Here is a 19597-nt window from a genome sequence, read left to right on the forward strand (position 1 = left end):
AACTTTGGACCAAAATTGTTTTTTCAAAAAAATGGTAATTTTGGACGAAATAGTGTAGTATGACATTGAGGTCGACGACATAGTATAGTATGACGTTTCGGTCACATTTTGGGCTAAAAAAAACAATTCAAAATTTTTTACAGATTTTGGACGACATAGTATAGTATGTCGTTTTTGTCCAATTTTGGACCAAAATTGTTTTTTCAAAAAAATGGTAATTTTGGACGAAATAGTGTAGTATGACATTGAGGTCGACGACATAGTATAGTATGACGTTTCGGTCACATTTTGGGCTAAAAAAAACTATTCAAAATTTTTTACAGATTTTGGACGACATAGTATAGTATGTCGTTTTTGTCAAACTTTGGACCAAAATTGTTTTTTCAAAAAAATTGTCAGATTTTGGACGAAATAGTGTATTATGACATTGAGGTCGACGACATAGTATAGTATGACGTTTCGGTCACATTTTGGGCTAAAAAAAACTATTCAAATTTTTTTACAGATTTTGGACGACATAGTATAGTATGTCGTTTTTGTCAAACTTTGGACCAAAATTGTTTTTTCAAAAAAATGGTCAGATTTTGGACGAAATAGTGTATTATGACATTGAGGTCGACGACATAGTATAGTATGACGTTTCGGTCACATTTTGGGCTAAAAAAAACAATTCAAAATTTTTTACAGATTTTGGACGACATAGTATAGTATGTCGTTTTTGTCAAACTTTGGACCAAAATTGTTTTTTCAAAAAAATGGTCAGATTTTGGACGAAATAGTGTATTATGACATTGAGGTCGACGACATAGTATAGTATGACGTTTCGGTCACATTTTGGGCTAAAAAAAACAATTCAAATTTTTTTACAGATTTTGGACGACATAGTATAGTATGTCGTTTTTGTCCAATTTTGGACCAAAATTGTTTTTTTAAAAAAATGGTAATTTTGGACGAAATAGTGTAGTATGACATTGAGGTCGACGACATAGTATAGTATGACGTTTCGGTCACATTTTGGGCTAAAAAAAACAATTCAAAATTTTTTACAGATTTTGGACGACATAGTATAGTATGTCGTTTTTGTCCAATTTTGGACCAAAATTGTTTTTTCAAAAAAATTGTAATTTTGGACGAAATAGTGTAGTATGACATTGAGGTCGACGACATAGTATAGTATGACGTTTCGGTCACATTTTGGGCTAAAAAAAACAATTCAAATTTTTTTACAGATTTTGGACGACATAGTATAGTATGTCGTTTTTGTCAAACTTTGGACCAAAATTGTTTTTTCAAAAAAATGGTCAGATTTTGGACGAAATAGTGTATTATGACATTGAGGTTGACGACATAGTATAGTATGACGTTTCGGTCACATTTTGGGCTAAAAAAAACAATTCAAAATTTTTTACAGATTTTGGACGACATAGTATAGTATGTCGTTTTTGTCAAACTTTGGACCAAAATTGTTTTTTCAAAAAAATGGTCAGATTTTGGACGAAATAGTGTATTATGACATTGAGGTCGACGACATAGTATAGTATGACGTTTCGGTCACATTTTGGGCTAAAAAAAACAATTCAAAATTTTTTACAGATTTTGGACGACATAGTATAGTATGTCGTTTTTGTCCAATTTTGGACCAAAATTGTTTTTTCAAAAAAATTGTAATTTTGGACGAAATAGTGTAGTATGACATTGAGGTCGACGACATAGTATAGTATGACGTTTCGGTCACATTTTGGGCTAAAAAAAACAATTCAAAATTTTTTACAGATTTTGGACGACATAGTATAGTATGTCGTTTTTGTCAAACTTTGGACCAAAATTGTTTTTTCAAAAAAATTGTCAGATTTTGGACGAAATAGTGTATTATGACATTGAGGTCGACGACATAGTATAGTATGACGTTTCGGTCACATTTTGGGCTAAAAAAAACAATTCAAATTTTTTTACAGATTTTGGACGACATAGTATGTCGTTTTTGTCAAACTTTGGACCAAAATTGTTTTTTCAAAAAAATGGTCAGATTTTGGACGAAATAGTGTATTATGACATTGAGGTCGACGACATAGTATAGTATGACGTTTCGGTCACATTTTGGGCTAAAAAAAACAATTCAAAATTTTTTACAGATTTTGGACGACATAGTATAGTATGTCGTTTTTGTCAAACTTTGGACCAAAATTGTTTTTTCAAAAAAATGGTCAGATTTTGGACGAAATAGTGTATTATGACATTGAGTTCGACGACATAGTATAGTATGACGTTTCGGTCACATTTTGGGCTAAAAAAAACTATTCAAATTTTTTTACAGATTTTGGACGACATAGTATAGTATGTCGTTTTTGTCCAATTTTGGACCAAAATAGTTTTTTCAAAAAAATGGTAATTTTGGACGAAATAGTGTAGTATGACATTGAGGTCGACGACATAGTATAGTATGACGTTTCGGTCACATTTTGGGCTAAAAAAAACAATTCAAAATTTTTTACAGATTTTGGACGACATAGTATAGTATGTCGTTTTTGTCAAACTTTGGACCAAAATTGTTTTTTCAAAAAAATGGTCAGATTTTGGACGAAATAGTGTATTATGACATTGAGTTCGACGACATAGTATAGTATGACGTTTCGGTCACATTTTGGGCTAAAAAAAACTATTCAAATTTTTTTACAGATTTTGGACGACATAGTATAGTATGTCGTTTTTGTCCAATTTTGGACCAAAATTGTTTTTTCAAAAAAATGGTAATTTTGGACGAAATAGTGTAGTATGACATTGAGGTCGACGACATAGTATAGTATGACGTTTCGGTCACATTTTGGGCTAAAAAAAACTATTCAAATTTTTTTACAGATTTTGGACGACATAGTATAGTATGTCGTTTTTGTCAAACTTTGGACCAAAATTGTTTTTTCAAAAAAATGGTCAGATTTTGGACGAAATAGTGTATTATGACATTGAGGTCGACGACATAGTATAGTATGACGTTTCGGTCACATTTTGGGCTAAAAAAAACAATTCAAAATTTTTTACAGATTTTGGACGACATAGTATAGTATGTCGTTTTTGTCCAATTTTGGACCAAAATTGTTTTTTCAAAAAAATGGTAATTTTGGACGAAATAGTGTAGTATGACATTGAGGTCGACGACATAGTATAGTATGACGTTTCGGTCACATTTTGGGCTAAAAAAAACAATTCAAAATTTTTTACAGATTTTGGACGACATAGTATAGTATGTCGTTTTTGTCAAACTTTGGACCAAAATTGTTTTTTCAAAAAAATTGTCAGATTTTGGACGAAATAGTGTAGTATGACATTGAGGTCGACGACATAGTATAGTATGACGTTTCGGTCACATTTTGGGCTAAAAAAAACAATTCAAAATTTTTTACAGATTTTGGACGACATAGTATAGTATGTCGTTTTTGTCCAATTTTGGACCAAAATTGTTTTTTCAAAAAAATGGTAATTTTGGACGAAATAGTGTATTATGACATTGAGGTCGACGACATAGTATAGTATGACGTTTCGGTCACATTTTGGGCTAAAAAAAACTATTCAAATTTTTTTACAGATTTTGGACGACATAGTATAGTATGTCGTTTTTGTCAAACTTTGGACCAAAATTGTTTTTTCAAAAAAATGGTCAGATTTTGGACGAAATAGTGTATTATGACATTGAGGTCGACGACATAGTATAGTATGACGTTTCGGTCACATTTTGGGCTAAAAAAAACAATTCAAAATGTTTTACAGATTTTGGACGACATAGTATAGTATGTCGTTTTTGTCAAACTTTGGACCAAAATTGTTTTTTCAAAAAAATGGTCAGATTTTGGACGAAATAGTGTATTATGACATTGAGTTCGACGACATAGTATAGTATGACGTTTCGGTCACATTTTGGGCTAAAAAAAACTATTCAAATTTTTTTACAGATTTTGGACGACATAGTATAGTATGTCGTTTTTGTCCAATTTTGGACCAAAATTGTTTTTTCAAAAAAATGGTAATTTTGGACGAAATAGTGTAGTATGACATTGAGGTCGACGACATAGTATAGTATGACGTTTCGGTCACATTTTGGGCTAAAAAAAACTATTCAAATTTTTTTACAGATTTTGGACGACATAGTATAGTATGTCGTTTTTGTCAAACTTTGGACCAAAATTGTTTTTTCAAAAAAATGGTCAGATTTTGGACGAAATAGTGTATTATGACATTGAGGTCGACGACATAGTATAGTATGACGTTTCGGTCACATTTTGGGCTAAAAAAAACAATTCAAAATTTTTTACAGATTTTGGACGACATAGTATAGTATGTCGTTTTTGTCCAATTTTGGACCAAAATTGTTTTTTCAAAAAAATGGTAATTTTGGACGAAATAGTGTAGTATGACATTGAGGTCGACGACATAGTATAGTATGACGTTTCGGTCACATTTTGGGCTAAAAAAAACAATTCAAAATTTTTTACAGATTTTGGACGACATAGTATAGTATGTCGTTTTTGTCAAACTTTGGACCAAAATTGTTTTTTCAAAAAAATTGTCAGATTTTGGACGAAATAGTGTAGTATGACATTGAGGTCGACGACATAGTATAGTATGACGTTTCGGTCACATTTTGGGCTAAAAAAAACAATTCAAAATTTTTTACAGATTTTGGACGACATAGTATAGTATGTCGTTTTTGTCAAACTTTGGACCAAAATTGTTTTTTCAAAAAAATGGTCAGATTTTGGACGAAATAGTGTATTATGACATTGAGGTCGACGACATAGTATAGTATGACGTTTCGGTCACATTTTGGGCTAAAAAAAACAATTCAAAATTTTTTACAGATTTTGGACGACATAGTATAGTATGTCGTTTTTGTCCAATTTTGGACCAAAATTGTTTTTTCAAAAAAATGGTAATTTTGGACGAAATAGTGTAGTATGACATTGAGGTCGACGACATAGTATAGTATGACGTTTCGGTCACATTTTGGGCTAAAAAAAACAATTCAAAATTTTTAACAGATTTTGGACGACATAGTATAGTATGTCGTTTTTGTCAAACTTTGGACCAAATTGTTTTTTCAAAAAAATTGTCAGATTTTGGACGAAATAGTGTATTATGACATTGAGGTCGACGACATAGTATAGTATGACGTTTCGGTCACATTTTGGGCTAAAAAAAACTATTCAATTTTTTTTACAGATTTTGGACGACATAGTATAGTATGTCGTTTTTGTCAAACTTTGGACCAAAATTGTTTTTTCAAAAAAATGGTCAGATTTTGGACGAAATAGTGTATTATGACATTGAGGTCGACGACATAGTATAGTATGACGTTTCGGTCACATTTTGGGCTAAAAAAAACTATTCAAATTTTTTTACAGATTTTGGACGACATAGTATAGTATGTCGTTTTTGTCCAATTTTGGACCAAAATTGTTTTTTCAAAAAAATTGTAATTTTGGACGAAATAGTGTAGTATGACATTGAGGTCGACGACATAGTATAGTATGACGTTTCGGTCACATTTTGGGCTAAAAAAAACAATTCAAAATTTTTTACAGATTTTGGACGACATAGTATAGTATGTCGTTTTTGTCCAATTTTGGACCAAAATTGTTTTTTCAAAAAAATGGTAATTTTGGACGAAATAGTGTAGTATGACATTGAGGTCGACGACATAGTATAGTATGACGTTTCGGTCACATTTTGGGCTAAAAAAAACAATTCAAAATTTTTTACAGATTTTGGACGACATAGTATAGTATGTCGTTTTTGTCCAATTTTGGACCAAAATTGTTTTTCCAAAAAAATGGTCAGATTTTGGACGATATAGTGTATTATGACATTGAGGTCGACGACATAGTATAGTATGACGTTTCGGTCACATTTTGGGCTAAAAAAAACAATTCAAAATTTTTAACAGATTTTGGACGACATAGTATAGTATGTCGTTTTTGTCCAATTTTGGACCAAAATTGTTTTTTCAAAAAAATGATCAGATTTTGGACGAAATAGTGTAGTATGACATTGAGGTCGACGACATAGTATAGTATGACGTTTCGGTCACCTTTTGGGCTAAAAAAAACAATTCAAATTTTTTTACAGATTTTGGAGACATAGTATAGTATGTCGTTTTTGTCAAGTTTTTGACCAAATTTTTTTTCTCCAAAAAATGGTCACATTTTGGAGACATAGTATAGCATGACGTACTTCATAGTATAGTATGTCGTTTTTGTCCAATTTTGGACCAAAATTGTTTTTTCAAAAAAATGGTAATTTTGGACGAAATAGTGTAGTATGACATTGAGGTTGACGACATAGTATAGTATGACGTTTCGGTCACATTTTGGGCTAAAAAATACAATTCAAATTTTTTTACAGATTTTGGACGACATAGTATAGTATGTCGTTTTTGTCCAATTTTGGACCAAAATTGTTTTTTCAAAAAAATGGTAATTTTGGACGAAATAGTGTAGTATGACATTGAGGTCGACGACATAGTATAGTATGACGTTTCGGTCACATTTTGGGCTAAAAAAAACAATTCAAAATTTTTTACAGATTTTGGACGACATAGTATAGTATGTCGTTTTTGTCAAACTTTGGACCAAAATTGTTTTTTCAAAAAAATGGTCAGATTTTGGACGAAATAGTGTATTATTACATTGAGGTCGACAACATAGTATAGTATGACGTTTCGGTCACATTTTGGGCTAAAAAAAACAATTCAAAATTTTTTACAGATTTTGGACGACATAGTATAGTATGTCGTTTTTGTCAAACTTTGGACCAAATTGTTTTTTCAAAAAAATTGTCAGATTTTGGACGAAATAGTGTATTATGACATTGAGGTCGACGACATAGTATAGTATGACGTTTCGGTCACATTTTGGGCTAAAAAAAACTATTCAATTTTTTTTACAGATTTTGGACGACATAGTATAGTATGTCGTTTTTGTCAAACTTTGGACCAAAATTGTTTTTTCAAAAAAATGGTCAGATTTTGGACGAAATAGTGTATTATGACATTGAGGTCGACGACATAGTATAGTATGACGTTTCGGTCACATTTTGGGCTAAAAAAAACTATTCAAATTTTTTTACAGATTTTGGACGACATAGTATAGTATGTCGTTTTTGTCCAATTTTGGACCAAAATTGTTTTTTCAAAAAAATTGTAATTTTGGACGAAATAGTGTAGTATGACATTGAGGTCGACGACATAGTATAGTATGACGTTTCGGTCACATTTTGGGCTAAAAAAAACAATTCAAAATTTTTTACAGATTTTGGACGACATAGTATAGTATGTCGTTTTTGTCCAATTTTGGACCAAAATTGTTTTTTCAAAAAAATGGTAATTTTGGACGAAATAGTGTAGTATGACATTGAGGTTGACGACATAGTATAGTATGACGTTTCGGTCACATTTTGGGCTAAAAAATACAATTCAAATTTTTTTACAGATTTTGGACGACATAGTATAGTATGTCGTTTTTGTCCAATTTTGGACCAAAATTGTTTTTTCAAAAAAATGGTAATTTTGGACGAAATAGTGTAGTATGACATTGAGGTCGACGACATAGTATAGTATGACGTTTCGGTCACATTTTGGGCTAAAAAAAACAATTCAAAATTTTTTACAGATTTTGGACGACATAGTATAGTATGTCGTTTTTGTCAAACTTTGGACCAAAATTGTTTTTTCAAAAAAATGGTCAGATTTTGGACGAAATAGTGTATTATTACATTGAGGTCGACAACATAGTATAGTATGACGTTTCGGTCACATTTTGGGCTAAAAAAAACAATTCAAAATTTTTTACAGATTTTGGACGACATAGTATAGTATGTCGTTTTTGTCAAACTTTGGACCAAATTGTTTTTTCAAAAAAATTGTCAGATTTTGGACGAAATAGTGTATTATGACATTGAGGTCGACGACATAGTATAGTATGACGTTTCGGTCACATTTTGGGCTAAAAAAAACTATTCAATTTTTTTTACAGATTTTGGACGACATAGTATAGTATGTCGTTTTTGTCAAACTTTGGACCAAAATTGTTTTTTCAAAAAAATGGTCAGATTTTGGACGAAATAGTGTATTATGACATTGAGGTCGACGACATAGTATAGTATGACGTTTCGGTCACATTTTGGGCTAAAAAAAACTATTCAAATTTTTTTACAGATTTTGGACGACATAGTATAGTATGTCGTTTTTGTCCAATTTTGGACCAAAATTGTTTTTTCAAAAAAATTGTAATTTTGGACGAAATAGTGTAGTATGACATTGAGGTCGACGACATAGTATAGTATGACGTTTCGGTCACATTTTGGGCTAAAAAAAACAATTCAAAATTTTTTACAGATTTTGGACGACATAGTATAGTATGTCGTTTTTGTCCAATTTTGGACCAAAATTGTTTTTTCAAAAAAATGGTAATTTTGGACGAAATAGTGTAGTATGACATTGAGGTCGACGACATAGTATAGTATGACGTTTCGGTCACATTTTGGGCTAAAAAAAACAATTCAAATTTTTTTACAGATTTTGGAGACATAGTATAGTATGTCGTTTTTGTCAAGTTTTTGACCAAATTTTTTTTCTCCAAAAAATGGTCACATTTTGGAGACATAGTATAGCATGACGTACTTCATAGTATAGTATGTCGTTTTTGTCCAATTTTGGACCAAAATTGTTTTTTCAAAAAAATGGTAATTTTGGACGAAATAGTGTAGTATGACATTGAGGTTGACGACATAGTATAGTATGACGTTTCGGTCACATTTTGGGCTAAAAAATACAATTCAAATTTTTTTACAGATTTTGGACGACATAGTATAGTATGTCGTTTTTGTCCAATTTTGGACCAAAATTGTTTTTTCAAAAAAATGGTAATTTTGGACGAAATAGTGTAGTATGACATTGAGGTCGACGACATAGTATAGTATGACGTTTCGGTCACATTTTGGGCTAAAAAAAACAATTCAAAATTTTTTACAGATTTTGGACGACAAAGTATAGTATGTCGTTTTTGTCCAATTTTGGACCAAAATTGTTTTTTCAAAAAAATGGTAATTTTGGACGAAATAGTGTAGTATGACATTGAGGTTGACGACATAGTATAGTATGACGTTTCGGTCACATTTTGGGCTAAAAAATACAATTCAAATTTTTTTACAGATTTTGGACGACATAGTATAGTATGTCGTTTTTGTCCAATTTTGGACCAAAATTGTTTTTTCAAAAAAATGGTAATTTTGGACGAAATAGTGTAGTATGACATTGAGGTCGACGACATAGTATAGTATGACGTTTCGGTCACATTTTGGGCTAAAAAAAACAATTCAAAATTTTTTACAGATTTTGGACGACAAAGTATAGTATGTCGTTTTTGTCCAATTTTGGACCAAAATTGTTTTTTCAAAAAAATGGTAATTTTGGACGAAATAGTGTAGTATGACATTGAGGTCGACGACATAGTATAGTATGACGTTTCGGTCACATTTTGGGCTAAAAAAAACAATTCAAAATTTTTTACAGATTTTGGACGACATAGTATAGTATGTCGTTTTTGTCAAACTTTGGACCAAAATTGTTTTTTCAAAAAAATTGTCAGATTTTGGACGAAATAGTGTATTATGACATTGAGGTCGACGACATAGTATAGTATGACGTTTCGGTCACATTTTGGGCTAAAAAAAACTATTCAAATTTTTTTACAGATTTTGGACGACATAGTATAGTATGTCGTTTTTGTCAAACTTTGGACCAAAATTGTTTTTTCAAAAAAATGGTCAGATTTTGGACCAAATAGTGTATTATGACATTGAGGTCGACGACATAGTATAGTATGACGTTTCGGTCACATTTTGGGCTAAAAAAAACAATTCAAAATTTTTTACAGATTTTGGACGACATAGTATAGTATGTCGTTTTTGTCCAATTTTGGACCAAAATTGTTTTTTCAAAAAAATGGTAATTTTGGACGAAATAGTGTAGTATGACATTGAGGTCGACGACATAGTATAGTATGACGTTTCGGTCACATTTTGGGCTAAAAAAAACAATTCAAAATTTTTTACAGATTTTGGACGACATAGTATAGTATGTCGTTTTTGTCAAACTTTGGACCAAAATTGTTTTTTCAAAAAAATGGTCAGATTTTGGACGAAATAGTGTATTATTACATTGAGGTCGACAACATAGTATAGTATGACGTTTCGGTCACATTTTGGGCTAAAAAAAACAATTCAAAATTTTTTACAGATTTTGGACGACATAGTATAGTATGTCGTTTTTGTCAAACTTTGGACCAAATTGTTTTTTCAAAAAAATTGTCAGATTTTGGACGAAATAGTGTATTATGACATTGAGGTCGACGACATAGTATAGTATGACGTTTCGGTCACATTTTGGGCTAAAAAAAACTATTCAATTTTTTTTACAGATTTTGGACGACATAGTATAGTATGTCGTTTTTGTCAAACTTTGGACCAAAATTGTTTTTTCAAAAAAATGGTCAGATTTTGGACGAAATAGTGTATTATGACATTGAGGTCGACGACATAGTATAGTATGACGTTTCGGTCACATTTTGGGCTAAAAAAAACTATTCAAATTTTTTTACAGATTTTGGACGACATAGTATAGTATGTCGTTTTTGTCCAATTTTGGACCAAAATTGTTTTTTCAAAAAAATTGTAATTTTGGACGAAATAGTGTAGTATGACATTGAGGTCGACGACATAGTATAGTATGACGTTTCGGTCACATTTTGGGCTAAAAAAAACAATTCAAAATTTTTTACAGATTTTGGACGACATAGTATAGTATGTCGTTTTTGTCCAATTTTGGACCAAAATTGTTTTTTCAAAAAAATGGTAATTTTGGACGAAATAGTGTAGTATGACATTGAGGTCGACGACATAGTATAGTATGACGTTTCGGTCACATTTTGGGCTAAAAAAAACAATTCAAAATTTTTTACAGATTTTGGACGACATAGTATAGTATGTCGTTTTTGTCCAATTTTGGACCAAAATTGTTTTTTCAAAAAAATGATCAGATTTTGGACGAAATAGTGTAGTATGACATTGAGGTCGACGACATAGTATAGTATGACGTTTCGGTCACCTTTTGGGCTAAAAAAAACAATTCAAATTTTTTTACAGATTTTGGAGACATAGTATAGTATGTCGTTTTTGTCAAGTTTTTGACCAAATTTTTTTTCTCCAAAAAATGGTCACATTTTGGAGACATAGTATAGCATGACGTACTTCATAGTATAGTATGTCGTTTTTGTCCAATTTTGGACCAAAATTGTTTTTTCAAAAAAATGGTAATTTTGGACGAAATAGTGTAGTATGACATTGAGGTTGACGACATAGTATAGTATGACGTTTCGGTCACATTTTGGGCTAAAAAATACAATTCAAATTTTTTTACAGATTTTGGACGACATAGTATAGTATGTCGTTTTTGTCCAATTTTGGACCAAAATTGTTTTTTCAAAAAAATGGTAATTTTGGACGAAATAGTGTAGTATGACATTGAGGTCGACGACATAGTATAGTATGACGTTTCGGTCACATTTTGGGCTAAAAAAAACAATTCAAAATTTTTTACAGATTTTGGACGACAAAGTATAGTATGTCGTTTTTGTCCAATTTTGGACCAAAATTGTTTTTTCAAAAAAATGGTAATTTTGGACGAAATAGTGTAGTATGACATTGAGGTCGACGACATAGTATAGTATGACGTTTCGGTCACATTTTGGGCTAAAAAAACAATTCAAAATTTTTTACAGATTTTGGACGACATAGTATAGTATGTCGTTTTTGTCAAACTTTGGACCAAAATTGTTTTTTCAAAAAAATTGTCAGATTTTGGACGAAATAGTGTATTATGACATTGAGGTCGACGACATAGTATAGTATGACGTTTCGGTCACATTTTGGGCTAAAAAAAACTATTCAAATTTTTTTACAGATTTTGGACGACATAGTATAGTATGTCGTTTTTGTCAAACTTTGGACCAAAATTGTTTTTTCAAAAAAATGGTCAGATTTTGGACGAAATAGTGTATTATGACATTGAGGTCGACGACATAGTATAGTATGACGTTTCGGTCACATTTTGGGCTAAAAAAAACAATTCAAAATTTTTTACAGATTTTGGACGACATAGTATAGTATGTCGTTTTTGTCCAATTTTGGACCAAAATTGTTTTTTCAAAAAAATGGTAATTTTGGACGAAATAGTGTAGTATGACATTGAGGTCGACGACATAGTATAGTATGACGTTTCGGTCACATTTTGGGCTAAAAAAAACAATTCAAAATTTTTTACAGATTTTGGACGACATAGTATAGTATGTCGTTTTTGTCAAACTTTGGACCAAAATTGTTTTTTCAAAAAAATGGTCAGATTTTGGACGAAATAGTGTATTATGACATTGAGGTTGACGACATAGTATAGTATGACGTTTCGGTCACATTTTGGGTTAAAAAAAACTATTCAAATTTTTTTACAGATTTTGGACGACATAGTATAGTATGTCGTTTTTGTCAAACTTTGGACCAAAATTGTTTTTTCAAAAAAATGGTCAGATTTTGGACGAAATAGTATATTATGACATTGAGGTCGACGACATAGTATAGTATGACGTTTCGGTCACATTTTGGGCTAAAAAAAACAATTCAAAATTTTTTACAGATTTTGGACGACATAGTATAGTATGTCGTTTTTGTCCAATTTTGGACCAAAATTGTTTTTTCAAAAAAATGGTCAGATTTTGGACGAAATAGTGTATTATGACATTGAGGTCGACGACATAGTATAGTATGACGTTTCGGTCACATTTTGGGCTAAAAAAAACAATTCAAAATTTTTTACAGATTTTGGACGACATAGTATAGTATGTCGTTTTTGTCAAACTTTGGACCAAAATTGTTTTTTCAAAAAAATGGTCAGATTTTGGACGAAATAGTATATTATGACATTGAGGTCGACGACATAGTATAGTATGACGTTTCGGTCACATTTTGGGCTAAAAAAAACAATTCAAAATTTTTTACAGATTTTGGACGACATAGTATAGTATGTCGTTTTTGTCCAATTTTGGACCAAAATTGTTTTTCCAAAAAAATGGTCAGATTTTGGACGATATAGTGTATTATGACATTGAGGTCGACGACATAGTATAGTATGACGTTTCGGTCAAATTTTGGGCTAAAAAAAACAATTCAAAATTTTTAACAGATTTTGGACGACATAGTATAGTATGTCGTTTTTGTCCAATTTTGGACCAAAATTGTTTTTTCAAAAAAATGATCAGATTTTGGACGAAATAGTGTAGTATGACATTGAGGTCGACGACATAGTATAGTATGACGTTTCGGTCACATTTTGGGCTAAAAAAAACAATTCAAAATTTTTTACAGATTTTGGACGACATAGTATAGTATGTCGTTTTTGTCCAATTTTGGACCAAAATTGTTTTTTCAAAAAAATTGTCAGATTTTGGACGATAGTGTATTATGACATTGAGGTCGACGACATAGTATAGTATGACGTTTCGGTCACATTTTGGGCTAAAAAAAACAATTCAAAATTTTTAACAGATTTTGGACGACATAGTATAGTATGTCGTTTTTGTCCAATTTTGGACCAAAATTGTTTTTTCAAAAAAATGATCAGATTTTGGACGAAATAGTGTAGTATGACATTGAGGTCGACGACATAGTATAGTATGACGTTTCGGTCACATTTTGGGCTAAAAAAAACAATTCAAAATTTTTTACAGATTTTGGACGACATAGTATAGTATGTCGTTTTTGTCCAATTTTGGACCAAAATTGTTTTTTCAAAAAAATTGTCAGATTTTGGACGATATAGTGTATTATGACATTGAGGTCGACGACATAGTATAGTATGACGTTTCGGTCACATTTTGGGCTAAAAAAAACAATTCAAAATTTTTAACAGATTTTGGACGACATAGTATAGTATGTCGTTTTTGTCCAATTTTGGACCAAAATTGTTTTTTCAAAAAAATGATCAGATTTTGGACGAAATAGTGTATTATGACATTGAGGTCGACGACATAGTATAGTATGACGTTTCGGTCACCTTTTGGGCTAAAAAAAACAATTCAAATTTTTTTACAGATTTTGGAGACATAGTATAGTATGTCGTTTTTGTCAAGTTTTGGACCAAACTTTTTTTTCTCCAAAAATGGTCACATTTTGGACGACATAGTATAATATGACGTACTACATAGTATAGTATGTCGTTTTTGTCAAGTTTTGGACCAAACTTTTTTTCTCCAAAAATGGTCACATTTTGGACGACATAGTATAGTATGACGTACTACATAGTATAGTATAACGTACTACATAGTATAGTATGACGTTTTTGTCAAGTTTTGGACCAAAAAAATGTTTCCAAAAAAATTGTCAGATTTTTGACGACAAAGTGGAGTATATCGTTTTTGTCAAATTTTGGACCAAAAGTTTTTCTCGAAAAAATTGCCAGATTTTGGACGTAATAGTGTAGTATGACATTGAGGTAAATGACATCGTATAGTATGACGTTTTGGTCACATTTTGGGCAAAACAATTTTTTTTCTTAAATTTTCCGATTTTGGAAGACATTTTATAGTATGTCGTTTTTGTCACATTTTTGACCAAATTTTTTTTCTCCAAAAAATGGTCATATTTTGGAGACATAGTATAGTATGACGTACTTCATAGTATAGTATGACGTTTTTGTCAAGTTTTGGACCAACATTTTTTCTCGAAAAAATTGTCAGATTTTGGACGACATAGTGTAGTATGACATTGAGGTCAATGACATAGTATATTATGTCGTTTTTGTCACATTTTTGACCAAATCTTTTTTTCTCCAAAAAATGGTCACATTTTGGAGGGTTGGTATAGTATGACGTACTTCATAGTATAGTATGAAGTTTTTGTCAAATTTTGGAATAAAAAATTTTTTTCTAAATATTGTCATATTTTGGAGACATAGTATAGTATGTCGTTTTTGTCAAATTTTGGACCAAATTTTTTTTCTCCAAAAATGGTCACATTTTGGACGACATAGTATAATATGACGTACTACATAGTATAATATGACGTTTTTGTCAAGTTTTGGACCAAAAACATTTTTTTCAAAAAAATTGTCAGATTTTGGACGACATAGTATAGTATGTCGTTTTTGTCAAATTTTGTACGAAATTTTATTTTTAAAAAATGGTCAAATTTTGGACGACATAGTATAGTATGACGTTTATGTCAGATATTGGACCAAAAAAAAATTTTTTTTTCAAATTGTCAGATTTTGGACGACATAGTGGAGTATATCATTTTTGTCAAATTTTGGACAAAATTTAAAAAAAAAAAAAAATGGTCACATTGGAGACGTAGTATAGTATGACGTACTACATAGTATAGTATGACGTACTACATAGTATAGTATGACGTTTTTGTCAAGTTTTGGACCAAAAAAATGTTTCCAAAAAAATTGTCAGATTTTTGACGACAAAGTGGAGTGTATCGTTTTTGTCAAATTTTGGACCAACATTTTTTCTCGAAAAAATTGCCAGATTTTGGACGTAATAGTGTAGTATGACATTGAGGTCAATGACATAGTATAGTATGACGTTTTGGTCACATTTTGGGCAAAACAATTTTTTTTCTTAAATTTTCCGATTTTGGACGACATAGTATATTATGTCGTTTTTGTCACATTTTTGACCAAATTTTTTTTCTCCAAAAAATTGTCACATTTTGGAGACATAGTATAGTATGACGTTTATGTCAGATATTGGACCAAAATTTAAAAAAAAAAAAAAAAAGTCAGATTTTGGACGAAATAGTGTAGTTTGACATTGAGGTCAACGACATAGTATTATATGACGTTTTGGTCACATTTTGTACGAAAAAGTTTTTTTTTTTTTCTTTTTAATTGTCAGATTTTGGAACTACATTTTATAGTATGACGTTGTTGTTGTTGTTGTCTCTTCCTCAGGAGTCTTTCTATGGTAAACAGCTGATCATAGCAGACAGAGAGTTGGTGGAACAATCAGCTGATGAAATCCTGAAGAACGCTGACGTGGAGGACGTCGCCTTTCTGGTGGTTGGAGATCCTTTTGGGTAAGACATGGAGACACATGGAGACACATGGAGACACATGAAGACACATGGAGACACATGAAGACACATGGAGACACATGGAGACACATGGAGACACATGAAGACACATGGAGACACATGGAGACACATGAAGACACATGAAGACACATGGAGACACATGGAGACACATGAAGACACATGAAGACACATGGAGACACATGGAGACACATGGAGACACATGGAGACACATGAAGACACATGGAGACACATGGAGACACATGGAGACACATGAAGACACATGGAGACACATGGAGACACATGAAGACACATGAAGACACATGGAGACACATGGAGACACATGAAGACACATGAAGACACATGGAGACACATGGAGACACATGAAGACACATGAAGACACATGGAGATACATGAAGACACATGGAGACACATGGAGACACATGGAGACACATGGAGACACATGGAGATACATGAAGACACATGGAGACACATGGAGACACATGAAGACACATGAAGACACATGGAGACACATGAAGACACATGGAGACACATGGAGACACATGATGTCCTGCTCGTGTTGTCACTGTTTTTTTTACATACTTTTTAATATTTAAACAATAATTTCACTAACAAACAAAAGTAGAATCTAATATTTAAAGTCCGTCCCTCTGTCTTTCTGTCTCCGTCCCTCTGTCTTTCTGTCTCCGTCCCTCTGTCCCTGCAGAGCCACCACCCACAGTGACCTGGTCCTCAGAGCAGTGCATGCTGGGATACCGTATAAAGTCATTCATAACGCGTCCATCATGAACGCCGTGGGCTGCTGCGGTCTGCAGGTAAGACGTCTGCTGAGGTCACGTGACCTCATCATGTGACCTCATCATGTGACCTCATCATGTGACCTCATCATGTGACCTCATCATGTGACCTCATCATGTGACCTCATCACGTGACCTCATGACATGACCTCAGCTGTCACAGCAGCCAATCACAGAGCAGGACGCAGGTGCTACACACACACATTAGCATTAATGCTAACAGGGGAGTCTGTAATATGTTAATGAGGGGGCACAGTATGCAAATGAGCTCCGCCCTCTCACTCACTGTGTGTGTGTGTGTGTCTCTCTCTCTCTGTGTGTGTGTGTGTGTGTGTGTCAGTTGTATAACTTTGGTGAAACAGTGTCGTTGGTTTTCTGGACAAACTCATGGAGACCTGAGAGTTTTTATGACAAGATCTGTAACAACAGACGAGCTGGACTACACACACTGTGTCTGCTGGGTAAGACACACACACACACACACACACACACACACACACACACACACACTGTGTCTGCTGGGTAAGACACACACACACACACACACACACACTGTGTCTGCTGGGTAAGACACACACACACACACACACACACACACACACACACACACACACTGTGTCTGCTGGGTAAGACACACACACACACACACACACACACACACACACACACTGTGTCTGCTGGGTAAGACACACACACACACACACACACACACACACACACACACACACTGTGTCTGCTGGGTAAGACACACACACACGCACACACACACACACACACACACACACACACACACACACACGCACACACACTCACACACACACTCACACACACTGGCCGTTTCTCAATACCCAAGTACTTGAGAAGTACGACTGAAGTACATACTTGCTAAGTACAGGAGTACACGAGCACGATTCTTTAATTGGAACAGCGGTAACTTCCTTGTTCTACTGTTTAAATGGCGCGTGGTGTGAAGCACTTAAGCCTCATTACCGCCATCTACAGTGTCGATGAATGAACATATAAAATACTTTTAATAAATGCATATATTGTTGTTATTTTCACATTTTAAATATTTTATACTCTATAAAATGTGTCCATTATATATAAATACATATACAATGACAGTGCGACTTTAATATAAATCTAAAATTCAAAGTTACAATAAATTAAACATTAATATTATACAAAAGTTCACACTTTCAGGTCAAAATGTTTGCATTAAAAACAAAACATGTCAACAACAAATCTATGGATCAAACCAAGTATGTAATGACATTCCATCAGAACAGGCCGAGGTAACACTGCCCTCTGCTGGACACTGTGAGCACTGAGCGTCCACAGAGGTGGAGCTGATCACCTCCTACAGCTGCTGTCATACTATAAATACGTCATATTTTATTACACAAACCACATGTTTAGATTCTAAATGACTAATTTCTCGCCTCAAATTATTTTAAAACTGTGTTCAGGGACAGAAATATATTTATTTCAGGTTTATATTAGTATTTTATCCTGCTATGTTCCGCCGAAATGCATTCTGGGATATATGGCTTTCCCACGTACGCTCAAGTCACCACCCGATGCATACTTGGTAAAATGGGCGGAGCCAGAACACTTTGGTGTATGAGAACCGTACTCACTGCTCGTGTTCTTGAGAAATGGAACAGAACTAGGACTGATGACGTTTTCACAAGTACGGGAGAACACAAGTACACACAAGTACACACAAGTACACACAAGTACACACAAGTATGGATATTGAGAAACAGCCACTGTGTCTGCTGGGTAAGACACACACACACACACACACACACAGACACACACACAGACACACACGTGTTAAGTGTTCTTTGTTTTTTTCACAGATATTAAAGTGAAAGAACAGAGTGTGGAGAACATGATGAGGTAAGAACCAGAACTTGGTCCAGGATCAGGTCCAGGATCAGGTCCAGGATCAGGTCCAGGATCAGGTCCAGGATCAGGTCCTGATGTTTGTGTCTAAAGGGGGAAGCAGATCTTCGAGCCTCCTCGGTTCATGACGGTGAGTCAGGCTGCAGATCAGCTGATCCAGATCATCCAGAGGAGGAGGGGGGCGGAGCAAGAGGCGGAGCTAGGTCAGTCCACCCCTGAGCGTCTCAGATGTCACGCTGTGATTGGACGGCGTTAACCGTTGTGTCTGTGCTCCTCAGGCGTGACGGAGGACACGCTGTGTGTGGGCGTGGCTCGCGTCGGCGCCGACGATCAGCTGATCCGCGCGGCCACGCTGAGTCAGCTGGTGTCATGTGACCTTGGCGCTCCGCTACATTCGCTCATCGTCACAAGTCGACTCCACCCACTGGAGGTGGAGCTACTGCGGGTCAACGCAGAACCAGACGCCCTGGAACACCTGAAGATGATTGACAGCTCCACCTACACCTCATAACACACACACACACACACACACACACACACACTCACACAGATTAAATTAACGTGAAATAAAAGTGTTTTTTTTTTCTGACTCTTTGTTTGTTTATCTTTAAATGGATGGTTTATGTGGTGACGATGCGTTCAGGCTCCTCTCATCAAACAGAATTATTTATTACAGTTGAAAAACAAAGGTCACATGA

General features: G+C 33.5%; 1 protein-coding gene across 1 annotated transcript in view; it reads left to right on the plus strand.

Annotated features, from left to right (window-relative positions):
- dph5 (diphthamide biosynthesis 5) overlaps positions 1 to 19488 on the plus strand; it is a 48300-nt gene extending 28812 nt beyond the window's left edge. The window contains exons 2-7 of the mRNA XM_083887454.1: positions 16052 to 16176; positions 16898 to 17006; positions 17329 to 17449; positions 18854 to 18893; positions 18993 to 19102; positions 19178 to 19488. Of these exons, the coding sequence (XP_083743580.1) occupies positions 16052 to 16176; positions 16898 to 17006; positions 17329 to 17449; positions 18854 to 18893; positions 18993 to 19102; positions 19178 to 19410 (738 nt within the window). The 3' untranslated portion in view covers positions 19411 to 19488. The remainder of the gene's footprint in view (positions 1 to 16051; positions 16177 to 16897; positions 17007 to 17328; positions 17450 to 18853; positions 18894 to 18992; positions 19103 to 19177) is intronic.
- Positions 19489 to 19597: the final 109 nt, after the last annotated feature.

The sequence above is a fragment of the Microchirus variegatus genome (assembly GCF_963457635.1).
Source record: "Microchirus variegatus genome assembly, chromosome: 4".
NCBI classification, from domain to species: domain Eukaryota; kingdom Metazoa; phylum Chordata; class Actinopteri; order Pleuronectiformes; family Soleidae; genus Microchirus; species Microchirus variegatus.